This window comes from Varroa destructor, unplaced genomic scaffold (assembly GCF_002443255.2).
Source record: "Varroa destructor unplaced genomic scaffold, Vdes_3.0 BEIS01000001.1, whole genome shotgun sequence".
Taxonomy (NCBI): domain Eukaryota; kingdom Metazoa; phylum Arthropoda; class Arachnida; order Mesostigmata; family Varroidae; genus Varroa; species Varroa destructor.
The window spans coordinates 4,687,101-4,708,526 of NW_019211454.1; the positions used below are offsets into that span (position 1 = coordinate 4,687,101).

The 21,426-nt window shown below is 39.4% G+C and overlaps 2 protein-coding genes across 13 annotated transcripts in view; one reads left to right on the forward strand and one right to left on the reverse strand.

The window, feature by feature from the left end:
• The window catches only part of LOC111248153 (carboxypeptidase D-like), a 30,389-nt gene extending 25,804 nt beyond the window's left edge, over nucleotides 1–4,585 (forward strand). For 3 of the 4 annotated variants that reach the window (XM_022799997.2, XM_022800005.2, XM_022800022.2), the window contains exons 8-9: nucleotides 151–278; nucleotides 1,224–4,585. In XM_022799997.2, coding sequence (XP_022655732.1) covers nucleotides 151–278; nucleotides 1,224–1,388 — 293 coding nt within the window. In that variant the 3' untranslated portion in view covers nucleotides 1,389–4,585. Of the gene's footprint in view, nucleotides 1–150; nucleotides 290–1,223 lie in introns of all 4 variants that reach the window. The other variant, XM_022800013.2, reaches the window with a different exon arrangement.
• Nucleotides 572–20,581, reverse strand: LOC111248175 (uncharacterized). 9 transcript variants are annotated; one of them, XR_015323941.1, is made up of 8 exons: nucleotides 20,086–20,574; nucleotides 19,536–19,590; nucleotides 19,042–19,263; nucleotides 13,982–14,027; nucleotides 11,607–11,751; nucleotides 11,254–11,398; nucleotides 7,970–8,222; nucleotides 572–3,932 (listed from the first exon to the last, which is right to left on the reverse strand). XR_015323941.1 is itself a non-coding variant. In XM_086983898.1 (6 exons), exons 2-5 carry the CDS (start codon nucleotides 19,151–19,153, stop codon nucleotides 8,181–8,183), a joined length of 444 nt encoding a protein of 147 aa, XP_086840024.1. In that variant the 5' UTR covers nucleotides 19,154–19,263; nucleotides 19,536–20,581; the 3' UTR covers nucleotides 572–3,932; nucleotides 7,970–8,180. The 9 variants fall into 9 exon arrangements, 3 of the variants coding, with proteins under 3 accessions (XP_086840024.1, XP_086840030.1, XP_086840027.1); XR_015323942.1 differs by having other exon boundaries at nucleotides 19,042–19,271; XR_015323938.1 differs by having other exon boundaries at nucleotides 19,042–19,590; nucleotides 20,086–20,575.
• Nucleotides 20,582–21,426: the final 845 nt, after the last annotated feature.

Consider the following 21,426-nt stretch of genomic DNA (forward strand, 5'->3'; position numbering starts at 1 on the left):
GACTTACAACAAAGTTATATTACTAGCATATAGCAGGTGCATGAACGTTCATATATGAATGAATTATCAATTCGTCCTACGTTTTCACTAAGCCTTGACGTCAGTGCTGAACTTGCCATATCTGAATTCTATCTGCCTATCTGAATTTAGGCCATTATACGGTTCAGGCCTCAGCACCAGGCTATGAGGCTCAGCGAGTCACTCTGACGGTTCAACCGTTCAGCAAAAATTCCGACCCAACCCGGGTCGACTTCAAGCTGCAGCCGCTCGAGGTTACGGTGAGTGGGAGGTCGGTATCAGTTTTATTTCCTTTTGAAAATGCATCTGTTTTTGACTAAGACATCGCAGGCTCCACCCGTTACGCACTAACAGAGAATGAGTCTCACGGGTCAACCAAAATTTGCAAGTGCTACCCCGAGTGACTCGTAAAAATTTTTAACACATTAATACTACTAAACTCATCCGCGCAAAGGTAAAATGCATGAATTTTCTGTAACAGCAACAGCTGCTAAGTGGTAAGGAATGAACCAGATAGCGAAAAGAAAGATAACAATTAGATAACACCAGGAACTTAACTCAAAATCGAAACAATCTCTCTTATTTATTTATTTATTTTGCTTATTTTTTTTTCTAAAGTAGCTCTTATTCATTTTGCCCTAGTATTTTTCTCCGCCTCATTACGTACAATGGTTATCGCGTATTTCATGTCATTTTTGCATGCGTTCGTTAAGCTCTATTGCATGTCCTGTTTTGATAAAGAAACTGGCGAAGATTAGTATCGATCGTACGTTAATTGGGCTCGGACCTAACTAAATATATATATATATATACATTTTTCCAGTATTAATTTAATTTAGCGTTAAGCCGCTTTCCAAGTAACTTGTAATCGATATCGAAACCATGTCGTACTTGTGTGCAGGATATAATCAATGTTCGTCTTTTCATTAAAGGAACTTTTACTAAGTTTAACTGCAAGGTCCACGATTCAACTTTTCTTTCGGCTCTATTCGTATAACCAATAGGATAAGTATATATTCTATTCAACAGTGGGATAAATTTTTTGAAAAACGCTCACGACCAGATCAAATTTAGAAGTTACGTTACAGCGATACAGTTACGATTCTAGCGCACCAGATTTCTTCCCTGCATTTGTATTTGCACTAACCGAATTTACGTACGCAATTACCCGCTGCGTCCAATCCGCCCTGCGTCACAAATTGCAGGTACCAACCAGAGATGCGAACTCCGATCCAGACAAAGAATCGCTTGATATTCTCGCGCTGATCGAAGCGGAGGCCCGACGTATCAGACTCCAAGAACGTGAGCAACAGCTGGAACGCGAGCAGAATTTCATGGAACGACTGCTCCAAGATCAACAGGACAACTAAATATAGGACTTTAATATGACGATCCTTTTGCTCGAAAAAGCAGAGCAAAACGAACGCGTATTAAGAAAAAACGGCCACATTGGTAAAGAAAAGCTAACTATACCTGGCGTACCTAAGAGGCTCGTCAAGCTATATGCATCTAAGGGGAAAACATACTCGGGCATAATCGTTTATTAATTATAATTACGTGCTGTATAATATAAAAAAGAACAAGAATGTGATTTGGATGGAGTTGTGTGTGTAAACTGTGCAGAAAACTGCACGCTTAACAGGCATGGGGCTAAGTATACGAAACAAGACGTATGTAGTGGAGTCTAGCTAACGGTGCGCTGTTCGTAATTATTATGATTATATATATAAGCTGTGGTAAAAGACTTGGATAGAAGCGTCATTTACAGCTGAAGAGAATGGACAGCAGATAGTCTGCGTGGGAAAAAGCTTAATTCTACAAAATCAATAGTCATACGAAGAGAGGTTATACGCTGGAAATTTAAAGGGACCTAAATTAGGTTATGGCCGTATTTAGAGAAAAGGTTGCATACCTAATTAACCTGTCTGGAAAGACAATAGCAAGTAAACGCGCTTCTCCCGGTCGAACACCGTTTGTCAGTTTCGATGATCCTGTACAAATCGGGTTTCGGTAGTTAACTGGTTGCAGAAATACCACTGAATCGTACATAATTGATCGGTTTTACTTTGAGAACCTTAAAACTGATATTGGTTGAGATCCTAAATACATCGCCAGCAGGGCAGGACATTGCAGTTAGTAGGATATGTGATAGAACATGCAGCCAGATCTGTGTTTGAGTACTCTGCTATAATATCAGTTTCTCGAATGTATGATTCTTGCTTCTTTTTAATGCAACTGTTGCATGTTCTATCCTCGTTGGTGCAGCTCGTTAAAGGCTAAGATCAACGAACTGCAGCCTATGTTCAATTCATGGCAGTTGAACAAGATGTCATCGAATGTGGGCCAGTGTTTTGTATATGAAACTTCTTACGATGCGAAACACTAAAGTTCGGTTGATATCGCCCTAAATCATGCGGAACTTTAGCTGTGTTTTATGTAAAATAACTATAAGCAGAACTGATGCGTTGCGTCAGCCGTCCCAGGCACGCTTTGTACAAGCGAAAAAAGATCAGGATTTTGCATGGAGCAAAGCAATTGACAGAGCTTACGCGTAGGTTGATTTGTTTCAACGTTGATTACAAGCCTAAGGAAGTTTCATTTAAATATCAATTAACTGTATTCATTCCCCTAAATATCAGAACCCATTAATTTGTGATAGGATTATGATGTTTTGAACAGTCTGCTCAGTTTTATGAATAACTTATTTCTTATCGCTCTGAAAACGTTCATCTATCTTCGCCTCGCCTCGCCTCATCCCTGGCATACATCCTGTTCCACGTAAAACTTTGCAATTGTCGTATATATATAATCTACCCGAGTATATATATATACTTTCTTGAAAGCGATGTGACAGACTCTCTCCTCTATAAACGTAGAATGTGGAGACGATGAGCTTGGGAAACTCGCGTGAATGATCTTTGATGTGGGTAGAACTATTACCGGATACGTTCTTTGCCCTCCTAGCGGAAACTGCTATAGAAAATAAGCTACTGAGATTCTGGCACAGTTCAGCAAAGGGCTTTTGATGTATCCAAACGCAGTTGTGTCGGAACGCTTGTGGAGAACGTAGCAAAATACGAATGCTTGTTTTCAGTTTGTAATCACTTGCTGTGGTGTTTGACCTTTCGAGCGGCTTCGTCGGATGTGGAAGTGGTGCTTCATTAATGATGCTGAAAAATTCAGATAAAAACATCAGAAAACAAAAAACGAAAATTGAGTGCTTATACAGAATCGTAAAGATTAACCAAGTATCTAATGGCATCGTTATGTTCTAAATTTGGCGCTTTTTTTTTTTTTTTTTTACTACAGCTAGATGTTTGTAGTAAACCCACGCACTTTTCCGAGTTCATTCGCTATTTTGGCAAACCAGGTGTACTCAATTTTTCTAATTAATTCTCTTTAGAATATGGGCTTGGGTGGCTTAAAGTGGGCTTATAATTGCTCTTTTATGTTGGCCTTATTAAATTACCTATTATACGCCAAAGAAGTTGTTTCTCTTTTCAAAATACGTGAGCCGCTACATACATAGCCACTTAGGCCATATTTTCCCGCAGTTTTGAAGTCATCTAATTGATTTATGTTGGACCACTCCTTAACAGAGCACATTATTAAATGTTACCTCTAGAGGCATATATATATACGTGCGATCTTTATCTAACGCTGTTTTTGTCTCCTTCATGTAACCTTTATCTTCTCTTTGATCCAACGGTAATCTTCTGTAGGTTTAAAATCAATACCTAGCGATCTTAATCATCATGCTGATTTCGGATAAACATATGATATATGTTTGTATATCGATTAACTAAATAACTAGCTTTTACGGCTAAATTGTTACCACTAATAGTGCCCTTACGAATCTGCCGCCGCTCCACCGACCGCTAAACGATCAATCAATCGATCAGTGTCACAGTTCGCTGCGAAGACAGTCAACGAATCGACAAATTAGTAGTATATAAATTTTATTATATTTTATTTCTTTTATAATTATAATGGCCTATTACAATGACATTCAAGCAGTCCTTAATTATATTTTTACCGTAATTAGGCGGTGCAAATAGCTGAAGTCTTTGATATGCCCAAACACTGGTGACTCGCTGTTCGTGTGGAGATGTTCGCAGTACAGGAAAGATAATTAATTACTTAGGTTTATTGTTTCGTTGAGAATTGCAGCGAGTACATATGATTTTTTATTGACAAACATTTGACAATAAAGAGAGAACTAGATTGGTCTCTTTTACAGGGCCTTAATCGATTCTCAATCGAAACCTCAATAACGACCAGTGCTTCGAGGCCTTCGTGCAGGCCTATTTTACAATACCTTAGAAAGAGAGTTGAGACGTACGTGCCGACCCTGTTTCCGAGACGATAAATAAGCCGACATAAAAATGTATTTCATCGTACCGCGAGAGAATACAGATATTAAATATAAACTGGACTTGATATTGGCCATGATGCTGATGGTTCTAATGATCGTAATTATAATAATAATAATAGGAAAAACAGAAACGATAACTGTTAGTCGAAAAATAAGTGATAAAATAATAAATTAAAACCGTTATATCATGGCTTAGACGTGTCTTTAATTTGTTACGATTTCTATAAAAAAAAAGTTTGACCTTTACATTGGAGAATATTGATGGCTAGCGAGGCGAGTGAGATCCGATATTGTTTTATTGTCCAAATAAAACACGTACGGGATATGTATGGTAGAACCTTGAAGTTCCCTAATCGTCTAGACTAATGTTGGGCATTGTACTTCTTCCGAACTGAGAGCCGTTATTGCATCAAGGGAATTGTTCTAAAATGGATGCGAACACAGTATGATTGTGATGTTGTTTATAGGGTAAGTGAGCATAAGACAAAGGATGCCTCGAGAGAAGGGGCACTTACGTGTATATATCAAATCAATAAAGACTGTAATTAGCGGTCGATGAATATTGGCGTTATTTGATTTTCGAGTCCAGCAACAATTACCAAATCAATCGACTTATTAAGATCACTACTAGTAAGTCTTCTTTTTTGTATTTGTTGAGGCTTCAGGAGATCAGGATGGATCCTTTTGCAGCACTTTTACCACAGTGCAATGATTCTGTGTGTATTAGTTTTCGTTTTCAGCTTCCTTACGTAATAACCCTTCCTTTGTTTCTCTTTCCAGATTGCCAGTGTTTTGTCTTGGTAGCAAAATTCAATCGTGATATTGATCAAAGGATGAACATTTCGGTACCTCATAAAATACCGAAAGACATACTGTTAAAAGAAGTAGGAAGATATCATCTCTAAGCCTATTACGAACTCGACAAGGTCGATTCTAAGAAGACCCAACGCAAACCTAGCAATTGCATAAGGATCTTCGAAGAATGGTACACTTAGTGGTTCGATCTGCTTAAAGGTTCGTGAATAGACGCTAGAATAAGGTTTGCCAACAATAAAAAAAGAGCTGGAAACGAGGGCAATAAACAAAAAAAACAAGCTAACTTTACGGATTGAACTAATGCCTATATGTTATAGATAAGGACCACAGACTTCTGTCTGTAGTCTTATCCGAGTGGCCAACTTACAATACTAATAAGGCCATTCGTTGGACAAAACTAGATTTGCCTGACCATATCGCTTGCTTTCCAACAAAGTACAGATGTACGAATGCCTTCGTTAATTCCGGTTTCAGCTAGGGACGTATACGAGCAGCAACGATTAAATCTGGAACTGCAACGCCAGCCACCTTAAAGCTCCATGAATTGAAAAATCTCTTTATCCAAGTTGAAATCATCTTTATTGTATTGACGGAGGAGCAATTATTAGGTGCATAACTCCCTGACCGCTCTTTGCGATAAATTATTTCTATTTGACACACTTTTATGTCAACATATAATTTATCTTCCCGGTCTCAGTAATTTCGACTGGTGTTATTGTCGATTCGATCTTAAGATCATTTGGATGCAGATAGCATTCTGTTGCGCAAATTGGGCGCTCCCAACAATTTCAGTGTTCGCAGCACAACGGATATTTTAGCAAAACTAAACCTTTATAAAGATGTTACCGAAACATAGATAAAGAATTAAATATCAACCTGTTCAAGTGATGAACAAAAGGATTTACAATCGTCAATAAATTTAAGCAAGGTTTACATGCATCGTCCCGAAAAGGTTATCTTCACATAATTTTGCCCTATTTGCATTCACTGAAATTTAACTAGTGAAACGTAGGGTTAGTCAAACGTGTTCCCGCTAAGCTCGGGTTGATCTTCGTCAAACGTGGAGCACCCATTTGAAAATGAGGATCGTGAGGAAATTTGGCTGGCGAGGTCCAGGTCTGCGTGTCACCCCAGCTTTATTCTGGATTCATTCAGTGGTAGAATCTAACTGGGATAGGGTTCTTTTGTCGACGTTTTAGGTGCCTGAATGTCGATGTTGAAATCGTTGGCACCGAAACTGCCTTTAGGATGTGCGGCGGCCTTTAGCCGTCTAACCGAATGCCAAGTATCGGGCCAATCTTAGGGGATAAAATTAGGTAAAAAAATTCTTTCAGTTTTTGACAGCCTTTGGCTCATTTCTGCTAGCTCAAAGTTATCGGGATAAGTAAAACCGGTCTGTTAACAAGATGAAGTTCAACTGCTTACGTAACCTGCTTGACAAACAACTTCGCGGGAGTAAATCGTATCGAATTTTTATTTCAGCGAACCGTTCTTTCACCGAGATCAGACAGCGACCTTTTACCTTCAAACGAAAAGTATTCTTCGCGAATAAACCGTAAAGCTCTTTTTTTTTACCTATAGGCGTACCCTATTCAACTGTAACCGGCTATAGAAGAGGCTTGTCAGAGAAAAGTGCAATTATTTGGCTGTAGGTCTCTTTCGTCCAGTGATTACTAGCATTTATTGTCGTGTCAACTTGCCCAAAAAACAGTTAACAGAAATAAACGCCTACGAAAGCTGGCCAAAGGATTCAATTATTTTAACACTACAGAAAGCTTTGATCGTTATATCGCAACACCCATGTAGCAACTTACCGCAGTCTAAGGATATAAATACTCTAACAAACAAAATAGCTACAAAACACTAGCAAAGATATTACGGGAATTGAGGAACAAAATGTTAAAAACGTACTGAAAACTAAATCGCCGAAAAAAAACCGTTATTCAAATAGGCGCCTAATAGAAGCTAATTATGTCTATTTTCACACAGCTCGTGTAAAAAAGACAATCATATCCGTAAACAAGGATAACGTAGATCCATATCATATTTTACAGTACAGGTGTACTTAAGGCTTATTATCATATCAAGGCAGATACAAACCCACTTCGACAGAATGGCCCGAAATTTTGTCTCAGAGGCTTCAGAAAAGTTCCTGATTAAAAACTGTAAATATTTCTAGCATTGATAATATACATTGAACAGGAGCGTAGTGAGGCGTCAGAACTGCAATCGATGCCGAAGTTAAGGATGCTTACGTGCATAGCAGTCCGCATGCACGGAGCATCGTCTATCGAAATACGTGCACATTTACAAGCGGAAGGACGGTTAGAATAGCACGATCGTCTCGAAATTATAGAACCGAATTTTGCAGAATGTAAAAAAAATTCAATTTTTTTATGAGCCACTACCGAAGTTATTTGCGCAGATCTGCCGCAGGAAGCCTATCCTTTCTTGCAACCAAAACCGATAACAAACAGCAAGTAAAGGAAAATTCGCAATGAAGTTTTTACGGATGACCGTCGCCCAGCATCAGGCAACGTGTTGATCATAAAGCTAGCTATACGACGTTAGGAATCGAGCTGCTTCTCCAAGGAAGAACAATTTCGTAAAAAAGGAACGCTGGGCTGAACAAAATGCTGGCCCAGGACAAGCCAGACCTCCCTGTATTGGTTGACAACCCTGTACCCAGTACCACTAGCTCCAAGCATCAATTCCTATACTGAAACCTTGATCGAAGTCCTCAAATCATTCGTAACTTACCCGAAGCTGCGCCAACGACGCCCATGGTGCAACGCGAGTTGTCAGCTGGCTACTGCCGCACTTCACTAGACACGGGAATTGATCAAGCGTTATACTGTGTATGAAGTCGCTCCGCAATTCCCTACAAAGCTTGTATCCGCGGTTACTATCAGTGGGCCCATCAGTTCCAGTAAGGCTCTGTGGAACGGTTGGATCTATAGTGATGCGGTTTTCAGGTCGTTATCGATCGGGTACACATCGTAGCAATCGTTCTCTGCAAGATGTTTGAAGTGATAGAAACAGAAATAATTGGCGGTATCCATGTCTTTAATGGGCAATTAATCAATAACTGTGAACTGGACAGGTAGGTTATTCATGGTTGAAATTGGTGCGTCTTTCATCTGTCTGTTCAACAGGTTAATATCATTATGTAGCATGTATGTCTGTGTTGGGTCGCCTCCCCGATTCGTTTATGTTTGCCGGCAAGTCGCAATGATAGGGAAAAAAACTGCATGCGACCGTTATCCTGAATAAGTGCCTTTGCCTGCGCTAAGGGGCAATCTATCCTACTTCTCTATGATGAGGCTGCATGCAAAGTCCTAGGCATAATTTCGAAAAAAAGCAACGCCAATATTCGTATCAGTGGATAAGTTTGAAGTGTTTATTTACAATTCGACTCGACTATCCTTTTATTCTCGTTGAAATCGGCTACTCGTAGTCGACTACCAGCTGTGTTCCCGTTGGTTCGAAAACCATATAGGCTTGAAAATAATCTCTACTCCAAACAATCGAAAGCCTTAGCTACTACGTGCTTTTCTCGATGTACGCATACAAGACTAATTCGGTCGTACATGCTAACTCATTTCTATACAAATTCAGTTTCCACTGAAATACGAACGGGATGCATCGACGGATAGTATTACAGACAGGCGTTTACATAATAGCTAACTTTTTCACTATCAGAAAAATTTACGTTAGTGATAGGTGGCGCTACCGACAATTGTAAACAAAGGATTCATTGCGTTGTATGTGTACGGGCAAGGATATGTATAGACTGTGAGTACGATGTGCCATCAGACAAAGCTTCATCTGGGCGGGCTAGGTTAAAGCTTAAAGACCCGTATTCTGCTTTTGAACTTATTGTGACTTGATTGGTGTTTACGTTTGCTGACTAAACGGGGTGCTTCTTGAAGCTTCTTGAAGAAAACTTCTGAACTTTGAAACAAATAATTGTTTATTGAATAGAAGGGAATGAACGCTGTAAAGAAAAAGCGGCCACGCAGACTGGCGCGGGTCTAACCGAATACCTTTTGAGAACTCGGTAAAAAGTTTTGCCCATAACAGGTCTCAACCAGTTTTCTGTACCAGTTTGATTCCTGATTTTACCCATTCTGTTTATGCTTCTCACGTGCTTTATTATCAAATTTGCATTAAACACTTGCATGTTCTACTGTTATTCGAGGTGTTCCGTATCCAAACAAGCATACTCCTTAAAACCCATCGTTATGCCAAAGGACTCACCCGGTTGAACAGGTGCGAATCCGAGCCTGGATGTTTATACGACTACACAACTGCTTTTTTTGTTTCGTTCAGAAACGCCATAGACAAACAATCTGTTCTAATTTGTTATGTTAACTACCTGTCCTATAAACACCGGCTGAAACTAGTCATATGCCTAACAGCATCACTGCAAAAACTTTGCTATAGGTGTCGCTATGGTATTCAGCAATGCCAATACTGTAACACATGAATACCTACCACTTAGGTACCCGTTAAAACTGCACGCATAGCGCATCAGCACATATATAATGAAAATTTCAATTAACTAGAGTATCTGTCACAAAAAATGTCACAAGAAATCTTGATACTTAACATCATATTCGTCAAAACGCAATTGTTTCGTCGAGAGAATGGTGGGGTAACGATTTTATATATGCGGGTTCAAATGCTTTGCAATGAGTCTAATCCGTACCGTAGCCCTCTACTACACCGTAAATATCTGTGTAAATAATACGTCGGTGTTACACTTGTTAGCCTACGACCATCCGTGTACTGAATAAGAAACACAGCGCATAACCACACAATGTCTATAAACATTTCTATAAAAATCCATTCATTCATTCAATGCTTTTGAGAAAAATGTTTTCATTTTTTTTTTACTTACGTTGTTCATTCGTGAGAACAATTCGTGAGAATTGTTTTAATAAAACATATGGAATTTGTTAAAGGTACTATGTATTTTTAGGTTTAATCTTTTTAGTGTTTGTTCTCTCTAAAAATTATAAACTTCGTTATTCAAAATGTGTACACAGAACAAGGATCGCGTACGTTCTTTTCATAACGTAATTGCTCAATATTAGGAGAATAAGATCGGTTATATTGAAAAGAAATGTCACCGAAGTTTTTCATACCGTACTCTGTCGCTACGAGCTTTTTTTAGGTAATTTTTTTAGAATGAAGAATGGTCAATCATCACGTCCAGAATGATCGTTACGTCTAAGTTCGTCCATCGTTCATCTAACGTAGGCGCTCTGGACAATGCAAATCAAGCTGAATTTGAATAGATAAAAATTCCCCAAAAGATTAACTATATCCGGAATAGCTTTCCTAACTGATTTTTCCGTTATGTTCACATTTCAGAGGAATACTGTATCTTTTATTTAATACTCAATATTTACACAAAAGTCATTCTCTTCTAAATACAATAAAACATAGAATAAAATTATAGAAGAGCACTAGGGACGTTTGTCTGAAAAAAAAATCCACATGTCTATCTAAGAGGGACACATCGAACCTTCGAGCAGTACTCAACAAATATGCACTCTATTAATCGTTTCACACGACCGATATAGATTATTTGTTTAAAACTTAAATTACATTTAAGGATAGTATCATTCCGTCGAGTAGTTTTTCGAAAATGATAGACTTCATTTTTGCAGGATGCATGCATATTTGCTCATAGTCCTTCAAAACAACAGAAGCAAATATATGATACATAGTATTCTCTGTCTGGTACTTAGCAAGTAATTACTCGGCGAAAGGCGAGGTTACATCAGTCCTCAGTATCGTTTGTCCGTCGGGTTGCATAACGAACTGTGTGGAAATGATCAATGACCCATAATTTGTATCTGATAAAAATCCGGTCTATATTAGGTGCGTCTGGATAGATAGAATACTTACTGTAATTAAATATTTAAGTTTATGCAAAATTTTACGTGTCACCTTGAATCTGGTCCATTCGATTTGTTATTACATGTCCTCAATTAATCGGAGAGATGGCGCCCTACATAATGTAAATACGATACTTTTTTGTGTTGATTCCATGTAGTTTTCGTCCGAAAAACCGGTGACACAAATCGTTCCGTTAGTTGTTTGCTCTCCCGACTAGGGCTTCTCTGTTTGCGAATTCGTGCCCACTTCACGTTGTAAAGTTGGTTCATCCACTGATTACTGTAATGTGATTTACCACAATAATAGTCCATGCCCAACTGGCCTGAGGTCCTGTCAATCTATCGCCTCGTCAATGTCATTATGAATGATGTGATGATCCTCACGGTGGATGACCTGTGAAAGGCCAGTGTCAAGGGCTTTACGCAGACTATTTAGTAATTTTGCTGAGGATTGGTGGAAGGGCAAATCCTCAGTAATGCGCACCCACCTGCTATGTGTAGTATTATTTTGAGGAGTTCGTTGCTGGTGATGAGAGTAAACCTTAGCTGCAAGGGTCATGAAGTAGGTCAAGAAGGCAGGGGTACTATTTGACGGAAATCTTATCGCGAGGACCTTCGAGGCGGAAGCACGCGCTGAAACCACGCATAGATGCTTCTGTTAATTTTTTCAGAGCTGCAGTCTAACCGAAAGTTTCAATCGAAAAGATTAATATACCTGCTGATTTGAGTCATACGAGGCTCAATTCAACCACAGGGCTGTGTAATTCCTCAATTAAACTCAACAATGTCAAAGAAAATTCAAGTTCTAAGTGAAATTCCCGCCCGCAACTGACTGATTTTTTTTAGGAAAGACTCTCCCTGGACTTCTTCAAACGCGTTTTCTTGATCTGACGCTCGTCACCAAGTATTCTTAATCCGATATGTGATTTTTACCACAACCTCTACAAGCCACCCCGGGTTTTCAACGAACATTATCGATAAACTAGAGACCCTAGCGTTTGCAATCAACTTTCACATCTACCATGTCAGTCTTTATAAGCAGCATAGAACATAAAAGAGTACCCAGACCCGGTTGCAAATTTCGGCACATATTTTCTCATCAGAATCCGGATGGCATTCAGGATAAAAGCAAGTAATGTTAGCAGGAAATTGTTATTGTTATACAAAACTTCTATGACACGTTACTTAAACAAGAGGTTTAGGCCCTCTCGTCCGAGGAGAGGTTCTTGTTGTTGGTTTCGACATAGGACATGGTGTATGTTTTAGCACGTAAGGGCGGACTTACATTGTTCGTGAGCCAATCTATATCGGTTCACAGAATGTTAATATCGTACTTATTATTAATTAATCATGGCAAACGAGCAACTGGACTATCACCTAAATCGCGGTAGATTTCGACCTATCATCGCCCAGACTGGGAGCTAGACTAAATTCATTCTCATAGTCAAGATTATATTTTTAGGAAGACGGTTTGAAGGGACACTGTCGCGACATCGCGCATTCGTTTATAGAAACATCCTCACTTTAGATGAATAAAAACATTATGATTTGAAGTAAACAAACGTACGATTAAGTAGAATATTTCACAATAGAATCGACCTGCTTCATGAAAGCTTTACCGGAAAACTTAACCGTCCCTCTATGTGTCGAGTTTTACGATCGGCATCGCCATTCGGCGCCCCATCAGATGCCCCGCTCCCTGCCGCCCCTAATTGATATTCTCGTCCAAGGACCATTCTACTAAGCTCGAACGGTTTTCACACGCGCAGTATGGCGCACTCTTATCAAATGATTAACCACCTAAAAATTCACGTTTCGGTTTGTTTTGATAGGGCCGGATATTATTGTGCAATGATAGCGCTAACTATCGCGTATGAAGGCTTGCCGTAACAATTCTATTTTAATAACCCTGCATCGCTGACGTCCAGCTTCTCGAGCCGAAAGGGAACAACCAAACGTTGAAGTTGATCAGCTGTTTTCACAATACCGTCTATAACCGAAACCGATATCGAATATAGATAAGTAAACTTAGCTAAACGTAACTGTTTAGTATTAAATGCTATATTTTATAAACGGCGCTATTCTATAACAGTGGCTATGTCTTATAACGGTTCCATTATGTTTCACTTAGTAGAATCTGATACTGTTCACGTTCAGGCGAATCGTAGTGAGCTACAGCAGATCCGGATGCTTTGTCTACACGAGTTCTATTATGGAATTATAGCTCGTCATCATTCGATAAAACATCCTCTACTGCACTGTAAAACATTGGTCTACAAACGTATTTTCTTAGAAGAGCCCCTGCGAAAATAAATAGCAGGGTGCTGATTGCTCTTAGTCGAGCCAAACCCACTTCAAAGTTAACGGATGTTAGCACTTGGGTTTGATACATGTAGCAAAAGCGTACTTGTTCACCTCGGTTAAATTAATAAGGCAAAAGATTTGGCCAAATGGAGGCCGCATTTGATTTTTTTTTTGTACCTCAGCTAGCTATCCTTACATTGAACTATGACGGTAAGTGGATTTTCTATGATAATCGCAGACGTGCACATCAGTTAATTGGACCGGACGGGCATTACCCTATCCATTATAACTTTTTGAGCCAGCTCTAGCTTATAAATTATGCCTGATTTACGCTACTGGAGAAAATGTACAAAGTATACTGCTGAAAAACTCCGCATGAAGTAGCTAAAATTAGCACGTAGAGTTAAATGACATTTATTGAACGACAACGCTTAGTGTTACATCGTAAGAATCAGGATGGCAGAAATGTGCGGGTTACAGTTAAAGGCTCTCTGGTCTCCCTCTCGCCATAATTTTATAGATCCTGCTATTTTCACAGTAGCAAGAATTTATAAGTTACCATTTAAACGAGCGAAGATCGAAGATAACGCTGGTACATACTTCGACTGAAAATTAAAGAACCACGCATATGCAAAAAAAATTAGAGTTCCCTATATCGAGGATTGCGACAGAAGTCTCGCATAAGTTCATGTTAGATTTACTACAATATAACCAATAGCTAAGTTTTTAAAATGCGCTGGACAGTACAGGGACTTTTATTCGCTATGTCTATATATGTTCATATATAACCAAGAGTTCCCGAACTTTTAATTGCGCAAGACCTGATTTTTCAAAATTTCGCGCTTCAAAGGTGTGCAGTAATCAGCAAAACTTAGCATCAAGGACCTTAACTTAAACATTTTAAATTTACGGAAAGTTAAGTTCGCGTCGCTTTGCTGCACTAATAGCAAAAAGACTCCTAAGCGCTGTTTCCACGTGCATACTTTCACAGTGGTATGAAAATTGCGTCCGCGTGGATCATTCTCCAAGAATTGTCCTGGTTAATGCAGAATGAACCGTCATTATGTAACTACCGTTACTAGAATTCAGTGATCGTTTCTAAGATCGATTCTATTAATGTCGTTAGGTTATACGCCTGGTTACATCGCTGTATTGTTTAGAAAAATTCGCCACTTAGGGGCAGGCTCGCTAAGTGCAATACTAACCAACAACTTATTTGATTTTTGGAGGCGAATGTCCGACGAAGCCCTACGGAACTACTAAAAATGAGCTCTCTCAATGTCAGGCTCTCTGTCACGAAGTCACCCCAGCGTTCGGAAAACGCATACAACACTCTCAAATAGCTATACAGTAATAATATATATTCTCATATTGATTAGGCGTTTCGGAAATGGAAAAGATTTCGAAGTGGCCACGTTGTCCGGAAGACCACTTGGATATTTCCGAAAAAAAATGCATATACACCAAATTCGTTGTGTGCAATAGCTTCTCCGGAACAACGTTCGGCGGGATGCTTTGGTTATTATTGTCGCCGAGGCAGATTTGTCGGGCTATATTTTTCATAGACGAGACATTTTTTCCCATCCGAATAGTTTAGTTGTTCAAATACGTGTTAACCCATTCGCAGACGATATTTGCTAATGGTTGTTTTCCTCTCGTTGCTGCTGTGACGATGAACCACTTCAGCGACCCTTTTTTTTATCTTCTATGACGACAGGCCCACGATACAGTTAATTTTTAATGTTCTATATTATATAATACGGTAACTAGATCTGTGGGAACGATAGGTCAAGCCTGCTTTTCATTTGGGAAATTTTTGGCGTGGCTCGACGGCCAATTCCCTTTGAGTTTTTCTCGCACATGCTAGTCACTGTGCTTTCTTACATATACATTAAAACAGTATTCTGCACTACTGAAATGTGCATTCAAGTTTTATTAATATTTTTGGAGGACCACTAAGAGAAGAGAAAGCGTGTCCTGGGCACTTGCAAGGCCTCCATGAGCACTTCAACACATAGGTCGTATGATTTTTTTTCTAAATTGATCCAACCTGTATTTTTAATGAAAGGTGTCGTACAAATACCATACGAAACTTGACTAACGTCGCGAGCCTGCGCTGTGGACGCGGAGCTTTCCGAACTAAAATACCGCTGCTGATTATTTCAGGGTTAACGAAGCTACGATAGGGAGAGTACGACTTCAACAAAAAGGTAACACCTACTATACACGAGTACGTTAGTGGCAGAGCCCCACTGCTGCACCAGATAATTTAGTAACCAATCTACCCTCCACCGAACTCAGTCTCATAGAGGCACAGTATTATACGTAGTGAGTTGCTGTTTGTTCTTTTAATTCCGTTGTCATTAGCGCCCCGATCATGTTCACGTCAGCTCTCCGGAGTTCGCACGAAGTATCGTCAATCGCACGATAATAAAACGTGCTTTTTTCAAGTATCAGATACGGAGCTGTGGCACGCGAGGCGTTACTCTATACGTCGACTATAGATATTTTAGGTTTACACGTCTCGTTGTACTGCTGCCGCTAAACTTTGCTTAAGAATTGCCCAGCAACTAAAGTGGACGTGCGGGTTTCAACGCTACACCATTTTAATATGCGTATTTACTAAATGCAGTCACACTATTCTGACGATTGCCACTGTCATCGTAGATTGGACCGACTTTAATATGTTTCCTCTGCATTTTGAAGAATCTTGAAAGCACACTGACTGGTCAAATAGAAAGACTATATATTTATTATTAATAAGCACCTCTCGCCCAAAAGACAATGGTACTTTTTTTGCTGAATGGTGCTTTGTTTATTGGACTACCTAATTAAGGTTTCATCCGTCGCGGAGTCACCCCATGCTAACAACCTTTGTGGGGCCCTGTCGAGTCGTTTTTCGGCGTCAACTTTTAATATTGAGTGGGTTCTGACTGGAACCATTCCAGCACAGCATGCCCTAGATCCACAGATATATAGCTGATGCGAAACTCTATAATTCTATTCCTATCACATGACGCAAGCGTGTGTTCAGCGTGTTTGCGTACACCCAAACAAGATTTACATCAAACGAATGCACAGAATAAGCGCTGTGCGTTAGGTACACAAGGCGATGCGTTCCGCTTTGAATTTGGCGCCCATACGCCATTCGCATATCTATACCTCTAGAGTATGATATTCTGATGTATCTACATATAACCAGGATCATCTGGTTTTTGCCGTGATTAGGCTTCAGTAAAGGCTTCTCCAGCATATTCAAACTCGTAACATTATAACAGCGTAACTAGAAACGAAACAAATGGGGGTTATGTGCTCGTTGAACTTTGATGATAGTAAAAATCTTGTCTGGTTAGGTCATCAAAATGTCGCTCTTAGTTGCCCTAACCAAGCACAAGCGATATGTAGACCCGATTTTTGCGTCCGACGCAGCGAAGCCAAATACCGGTTTTGGTCTCGTCATGACTACATAAGCATGTCAATACGAAAATATTGCTTAGAACTTAATTTCATCATTCCTGTAGAGTTACTTCGTCTTGTTATCTTTAGGTCGTGCAACTCTTGCTCGTTAGCTTTTCTGTGCTGGGCATGTAAAAATTCGTATACGTAACGACTCATATGCAGAAGGAGCGCTAAGCGTAAGGTATAATCTGTCGAGAGAAAAACCCTGGCAATTGATCATCTAGTGGCAATGTCGTAGCGTTTAAACTGGCTTAACTCACACACGACCTAATATCGGGAAAACAATTTTAGGATGTCCTTACGATAAAATCACCCCCACAGTCAATAAGTAACTCCGGTTTACGGTAAGTTATGTTGAGGGAATCACCGCTCAAATGTTGCCCCCATATTGGCTTACAATGCCTCTAACTCGTATATCGTATAATATATCTTTGTTATGTGGAAACGCAGAGTAACCACACACCTATCAAGTACCATATATCTACTAATTGGCAATTATATATAGCGACAGCAATTGTGCCTTTTTTATTAGTCTAGTTATCAGTAAACTTTCTTGTTACTAATTATCTGCTCGATATGACGCTATGGCTTCCTGTATCGACTAGAAAGCATCTGGTTTATATTAAATGGAAGGTGACCCGCGCCTCTTGAGGCTGCGCGCATTCAATATGAGTACATTATATTACGGCACGTAGCTACAACAGTGTCTGTAGCTCAAAATAAATCGTACAAAAACGTAAAAATTACGTGCAGTAGGCGAAAAATTTATATGGCGCTAGAAGAAGGATCAAGGGAAACTTATTTTTCAAAACACGCATTTATATATATATATATATATATATATATATATATCTGGAAATGTGAACGGCAAACCTTTAACCAGCTGGCACAAAAAATTGGTCAAGAAACGACGGGGTAGTCGAAGATATTTATATACATATATTTATAATATCGATATATGTATACGTGTCAGGTATAGTCATTGTAATAGCCTAATATTCTTTTAGCTAATGATTTTTGGAGCTCTTAATTGGCAAGCGATATTTTTAGCGTTCGGTCGATTGTTTACTGTAGGGAAACAAACAACTGGATATTAATAAGACAATCAAAAGGCTGACAGCCACAAATTTGGATGACCTTGTTTACAAAGGATACATAGACTTATAGTTCAGTGACGAGATAAACAGGTTAGTTCCATAATGGTAGTTGTCGATTAAATTTCAACACAGCCCGTAATCGGAGTATTGTATAAATCCGCTTATCATGTTTCACATGTTTATGCTGTCAAATTTGACAGGCGTAATCTAATAAATATAGTATAAAGGTCATATTTTAAACGAAAATGAAAAGAAGTGATTGCGGAATAGCTAAAGAATTACGAATAGGACTCGAACCTAGGTTTTTATATTCTTTCCTTAATGGCACACACGTAAACGTAACTCATGTTGATTTGTGTGAAGAAAAACAGATTTTTGAAGCCAAACGATCGAAAAGATGATATAGGAACATTCAATTAGAAGGTTTTGATTGGTATACTGCGTACACGCAGGGTAGACAATCTTAAATATATCGCTGATAGTGGCCACGCCTTGCAGGACACTGCATAATTTGCAGGTACACAATAGAAAAAGTTTATTTATACAACTTACAAATTTGCCCACGTTTGCGTATTAGAGGATTCCTTCTTGCATTGATCATGATGGAATCCGTATTATATTGGCCTGCAAAAGGATTTTCTTTTGCTATGAGTTCGCAAGCAGACTCGTCTGTTAGAGTTTCGTAAACAAAGAAAATATATCCCTTATCGCTGTACTTTCTGTAAATATTCCAGAAACTTTTTGAAATTGGTAGCCGATTCTAACTCTATACATATAGTATAGCGTGTGTTCCCCGCTAACTGCAATTCTAGTGTATTTAAGTATCTTCATGGCAAATCCACAATAGCATGTAAAAAACGACTTTGTATAGTATTTAAGTTATTAGTGCGCGTGAAGTTGTTTAAAGGTTTTTAATTTGTGGCTTACTTATGGCTTCAATTTGCTGCATATCAGATCATCCCAAGTCTGAACGGTGATATTATTACTACTATGGGGATCATCCAAGAAGGGCTTCACGATATAGCTTCAATGCCCCGAGCAGAGTCAGTTTGAAGTTACTCACCAAATAGAACCTTTCCAACAGGAATAAATGCATTGCGCCACTCTGTGGGGCCTTCCGTAATCTCCAAGGTAGACTGTTGCCATGCCATTCTTCGTATTAAGATGCCTCGCATGTTTGCTAGATTATAGGTTCCCAGGTACTTCTCGATGCGTGCAAAGTTTAGGTTTCGGGTCTTTGGTTGAGTCTTGACTTAGAATACTTCATACCTTTTGGCTCTGGAATCTTTTAATCTTCATTATTCCGCAAACCGTGAGACGCTTAATTTCCTAACTATACATTTTCATACGGTATTTAAGCACTGCTAGAAAGCGTTTGCAGATTTGTGTTGCTGAAGTATGTTCGCATTACTGATTTCTCTAAGCATTTTCAGATAATATCTCTTACTTGATACGGTTGTTTTGACACCGCACAGTAAAGGAGTACAAATACCATTACAGGGTATTAACGTTTACCGCTGTCGTATCGAAGCAACATATAGATATAAATATCCTTACCTTGAATTTTCACCGTCCACAAAAAACTGTCCACGAACAACGGGAAGAGTAGGGGCTACAAAAAGTGGCTTTGATTATTTTTGACGTTAGTCGAATCGTCGTTACTTACGTCTTTCCGTTGCTTAATTCTATCAAGTTGTAGTTCAAAAGAGTATAGTTATGGGCCCTCGAAAATTTCACACTTCGAAATTATACAGTCAGAGCACTCGTCTGCTTCGCTTTGCTGGACTTTCATTATGGCATCAAAAACGGTGCAAACTCTACGATGAATTTAGCTAAATTTTGTAGTGCCTGTTCACATAGACTTCTTGATCTAGATTAGAATCTGTAGTTGCTTTTTACTAATAACCGTAGTCCTGCCGTTTTGCGTTTCTGTTTGGCGTACAAAAAGATCCAAGGCTATCGATACAATTGGGCCCAGATCGTCATATGCCTTGTTTGCGTTCTCAATAGAATAGAGAAACAGTTATAGATGGTTACAGAACGCCTTTCTTTTTATGTTCTACTTCTTCGATTGGCTCGATACGTATGGTGGTAAAGTAATATGTACCTCTGGGCGCCGTTTAGTTTAACATTCACCTCGTTTTCCACCAAAATCAACGAGACGTAAGTGGATGATGCACAGTTGATTCCAAAGATTTGATGTCCCGACAATGCTCATATGGTACTCATTACTAGAGGGTGATGCTGTCTCCACTATCATCGATAGAAACTTCGTTATGACCGTTCCTCTTCCCGGTATTTCCTGTATGTTTGGGTCGACAGAAAAGGCAAGTTCTCTGCGGCAGATCCGCGCGGAAGTAATCATCAATGGCTTATGAAATGGTGGAAAATAATTTTTTACCTATTGCAAAATTCTATTCTATGGACTATAGTGTCCGCATCTAACGGATTTCCGGACAATCGTGGTATCTAAGTCATACCACCATTCTCTCTGTGCAAGTGCAAATTGCCCTCGTAAGGCGTACTTCACGTGTGCGAACTTTAATGGTTTACTGCAGTGCTTAAAGATGTCGAATTTAGTTCATTCGTGTTTGAAAAGGTACGCTGTGTCATACTGTCGTATGGACTCAACACTTAAAAACTTTAAGCTCGTTGTGCCTTGTTGAAAATACTATCTAGCGATTGTAGTGCATCGGACAATGGTATCTAAGGGACATTGCACCACTTTCTGTACAGATACGCATAAACCATAGCAAATGAAAACTTGCGGTCTCTTCCTATGGTGTGATGGAACCCTTATTCTGCACAATGTGTTGGTATGTGTCAGTACATTTTGTTTAGTCCTTTCCTGACTTCATTAGCTATAGCTCCCCTATCAGAAAACTTAGGATCGGCTTTCGCCATAATTCTCTCTCATGCGCTAGTAAAATCCTAATAAGAAGCAGGCTAAATTTACGCCTAGGATCTTCCACAATTTCCAGTCTGCCGGCGAACGAGAGTTTGCTAGACATAATCGACCCCTTCGAGAAAGGAAAGGTCATCAGCTTAAGACAACGTTATGCACAGAATGGCAGGTTATTCACTAGCAAAGGGATCCGATTATAACCTTATGAAACGCCAGTTGATCAGACGAACTGCCCCAGCTGGGCCGCCCCATCATCCCCGCCCACCGAATTTTCCCCATAGTATAAACATGATTAGAAGCAGTATATCCTGTGAAACTGCCGATGCAAACTTTTCTCTTTGGAGGCTATATCAAATGCCGATTTAAAAATTCACGAATAGAGCAAAATGCGCGTGCTTTAATCTATAATAGAAACGCATGCTGAATAATGAACATGTTTACCGAAGGAACATGTCAGAGGCCCTTCCTAAGTACTCATGACGGATCAGGCCTGGTCCAACTGCCTTGTTTTACTAGAATTATTCCAGAGATCGTAGTGTAAGA